Source organism: Antechinus flavipes, chromosome 1 (assembly GCF_016432865.1).
Source record: "Antechinus flavipes isolate AdamAnt ecotype Samford, QLD, Australia chromosome 1, AdamAnt_v2, whole genome shotgun sequence".
NCBI classification, from domain to species: domain Eukaryota; kingdom Metazoa; phylum Chordata; class Mammalia; order Dasyuromorphia; family Dasyuridae; genus Antechinus; species Antechinus flavipes.
The window spans coordinates 487,356,266-487,359,937 of NC_067398.1; the positions used below are offsets into that span (position 1 = coordinate 487,356,266).

Genomic DNA, 3,672 nt, shown 5'->3' on the forward strand with positions numbered 1-3,672 from the left:
GACATTTAAGCAAAGAAGCCTAGTTGCTGTCTGAAGTTATCTACTGAACATTTAAATTGAAAAAAAATAAAGCAACCAAAAGTAAGAACAATTGAGCTAGAAAATGATCTCATCTCTTTGGAGCACATGTGAGCCCTTTGAGATTTATAGAGCACAGGAGAAACCAAAGGGAAGATGAGCTTTGATGAGTATTAGTACCAGCAGGGGAAAAAAATATCACTGGTTAATGTACTATGTCTATTGGGTAGGTGGGTTAGCAAGTCATTCAAATGTTTTCCTAAAAAGGTCAATGCTAGAAAGCGAGAGGCCAAACCCTTGTTAAGATGTAAAAATTGACCTATTCTCTACAAGTTTACTGAGTCCACTTGTAAGTCTTAGAGAGAAAGAATAGGACAGTTAAGAACATTATTCAGTCTCCTCATTGCCTAAACTTGCTCATTTTTAGGACAACTCTCCCCAAGACATAAAACAAATCTGAGTGATATTTTTAGATAAAAGAAATGAAATATATGATGTTCAGGTCAACATGACTACAAGACTTCTTTCTTCTATATTTGGAAAAATCTGTGCTCCATAAAAAAGTAATTGGGGACACAAACTACTCTTTGTGTCTAAAAGAAAGCAGCCTGCCATCTGCTAGTGTAACAAGATATATAAACTTATAGAATGTAATTAACTGGTTTCACACTCAAATATGGGATACAGACAACCTGTACCTTAATCCCTAGAAAATCTATTGCTCTGATGTTGCCATTTCTTAAAGAAAGTGTCATATAAGTATTTTCCATCCTTAAAGCACCTATACCAATGAGATAATAACAATGGAATTATCCTTCTATTTCTGAATTATTAAAAATTCTGAAGAATTCACAATAATAGTAATAACCTTTAATCATTCTGTGATAATTTCATATTGAGCAATCTATCCTTTCCTTTACTCAGTATTTTCTAAAACCAAGTGACCATTTAACATTTCAGCATAACAGAAAATATAATTCTCTTTAATGGTTTTTGATAATTTTTAATATGCACACAGCAGAGAAGACACCAGAATTATGTTATAACAATAATCAAAAAAACAATAACAGCATATATTTTTTTAAAGATAGCAAAATGTGTTGCTTTGGGTGATTCGCAGTGTTGCCTATTGTATTCATTCCTAATGTAAGTTTTTAGAACTATGAGCTCTCTTCCCCCCTCTAATGCTTCTGTGTCTATTCTTCCTCTGTACTTCATTTGTATAACATGGTGAGTATTTTTACCTTTACTCTACAAATCTTTTTTTGCACTTATCCTATTGTTCATGTAAATCTTAAACATAAAGTATACATTTTACATGTAGAAAAAACATAAGCAATTTGTCCATGTTTAAACTGTTTGTCCATGATGACTCCCTTAAAATTGCTCTTTGATATTGGGCCTTATGTGTTAAATGTTCTGTTAATTTCAGATATGGTTGATAGAGATAATGAGGTGCACGCACTTCTGCGAATGTGTGATGAGGCCAACTTTTAACATCGCCCCTTTCTGAATCCCAGAGTTATTTCTCACGTAAGGGTATGGAAACCACAGCACTCAGATGAGGGTTTTTTATTTTTATTTGTTTTTAACTACTGAAGCAGAACTGGGAAAATTCATAAGCAGATAGGATCCACTGAAGATAAGAGAGTACAGACATTGGTGAGTGATACACTTCAGTTTGCTTGGTGGAAGGCAAATCTCCATTTGAAGAACAGGGTGACTCCATCCTGAGACAGGTGATCCCAATTCTCTCAGAGGAAGGGTGGAAGGCAAATCTCTACTGGGTGAGCAGGGAGACACTACATCATGAAATAGGCGCTCCTTCTTCTCTTGGAGGAAGGCTGGAAATGGAATGATCACACTCCGGGACCTGGTGGTGGTTTGAGAATTCTTCCCTGGAGAAACGCTCACTGAGATGAAAAGCAACAAGCACAAAGATGGGAGTCCACCGGACAGAGAGTCATGGGACCAGGCTTAGTTCCTGGAAGTGGGGGGCCAGGACAAAATATGGGTCTGACGGGCGCTGTGAAAGAAATGGAGTGGAACTTATAAATAAAGGAGTGCTGGAGAACGTTGTAAAAAGAAAGACTTCCAGGGCTATATTCCAGGTAGACCCCAACCCTGGGTATAGGGTCTTTCAACCGATGATTCAGTGATTCAGGATAGGATGTGAAATAGTAACCATCTTCCTTCTTGGTACATATCAGCAGGAAAGGATTGTCACAGGAGTCCATGTCTCTGCCCCTTTTTCTCTTCAAGTAGGAGGTGTAGATCCCCAGTACCCACTGAGGTACCTGACTCACATCCACCTCCCAGTAGTGTCTGTCAGAGCTGAAGTCCTGCTCAGCAAGAACAGCATGGAAATCGGAGTCTTCAAGATGCTGGAGCGCCTCCCAGTGTTCTGTAGCCTTCACACTCCTCAGATCCTCAGAAACACTCAGATAGGAAGTGGCTGATCTGGGATCCATGATGATGTCCACTCTGAATCGATTGAGCATCTCTATCAGGCCAGGGATAGGATACTCTCTCAGCTCTGGGATGACAGCTGTGGCCCTTTGGGACAGCTCTGACTCACTCCTTTCCAGCAACTGCTTGGCATCCTGTAGCAGATCCAGATCTGGTCGGTTGCCTGCTTCCTGCAATTTTAGCTTGAGCTTCCGAAGGGTTTGTCTATGCTGGGTTAGTCTGTCCCGCCTTACCCTTTGCTCTTGTCTTATCCTTTCAATACAGATGGATTCTTCCTCCATCAATAAGTTGTAAAGTTTGCAGTATTCTTCTATGATCATCCTTCTCCAGTACACAGGGCTCTGCTGAGCTAGAAGGCTCTCAGCTTCTTCAAAATGCTTCTCCAAATTTCTCTGCATGTTCTGGAGCTGTTGTTTGTACTTGGGAGCAGCCTCTCCTACAGGAGAGATCCCATGAGCCCTGTGTTCTGGGGTTTCACAGCATCCCACACACAGTGGTGTCTGGTCCTGTTCGCAAAAGAGTTTGAAGACCTTCCCATGAAGAGTACATTGGCTCTGTCCCTTAGTGCTCTGCAGAACCTGGAAGCTGAACATTTTGACCAGGTCAGTCAGCTGTGCTAGGCGCTCATTAACTGGGGGTAATGCTCCACTCTGGGGCACTTGCCTGCATTCAGGACATGAGAAAGCCTGGGTTGCTGCCCTCCACCAGGAGGAGAGACATTCTCTGCAAAAGCTGTGTCCACAATGGAGGGTGACCGGCTCAGAGAAGTAGCTCCTACAGATGTTGCAGGTGACATCAGTCTGTATTTTCTGCAGCATTTCTACAGCAGCTTCCATCTTTCTCTCTCCCGTTGCTTCTCTTCTGCAGCAGCTGAGATGAAGAGACTCCACTGCCAGTCAAGGCAATGCTTCTGAGCAGAAGGATGCTCTCCTTTTATAGGAGGTAGCCCTGCCCTCCTGGAGCCTCCCAGAGGTGTCAATCCCCTGGCCTAGCATCCTGCAGCTCAACCTGTCAACTCTTTCTGGTTGTAGCACCCTTCCCCCCACTTTGAGTTCACACCTTTAGTTGGCACCTTCAGGTTTTCACCAATCTGAGAGAGCTCCTGTGTCTGCAAGGAGCAATGCTAGGAAAACATGGAGGTTTAGCTCAAGGATTTTCAAATCTGTTTATACATAGCCATAGCAG

The 3,672-nt window shown here is 42.0% G+C and overlaps 1 protein-coding gene across 1 annotated transcript; it reads right to left on the reverse strand.

Moving 5' to 3' along the window:
* Positions 1-1,928: 1,928 nt before the first annotated feature.
* LOC127546864 (tripartite motif-containing protein 64-like) lies at positions 1,929-3,323 on the reverse strand. The gene has a single exon (XM_051973784.1). The coding sequence runs from the start codon at positions 3,321-3,323 to the stop codon at positions 1,929-1,931; it is 1,395 nt and encodes a 464-aa protein (XP_051829744.1).
* Between the last annotated feature and the right edge of the window lie 349 nt (positions 3,324-3,672).

Bases quoted from the DNA above. Each gene is read 5' to 3' on its own strand.
- LOC127546864 (XM_051973784.1), bottom strand. From the start codon at position 3,323: ATGGAAGCTGCTGTAGAAATGCTGCAGAAAATACAGACTGATGTCACC.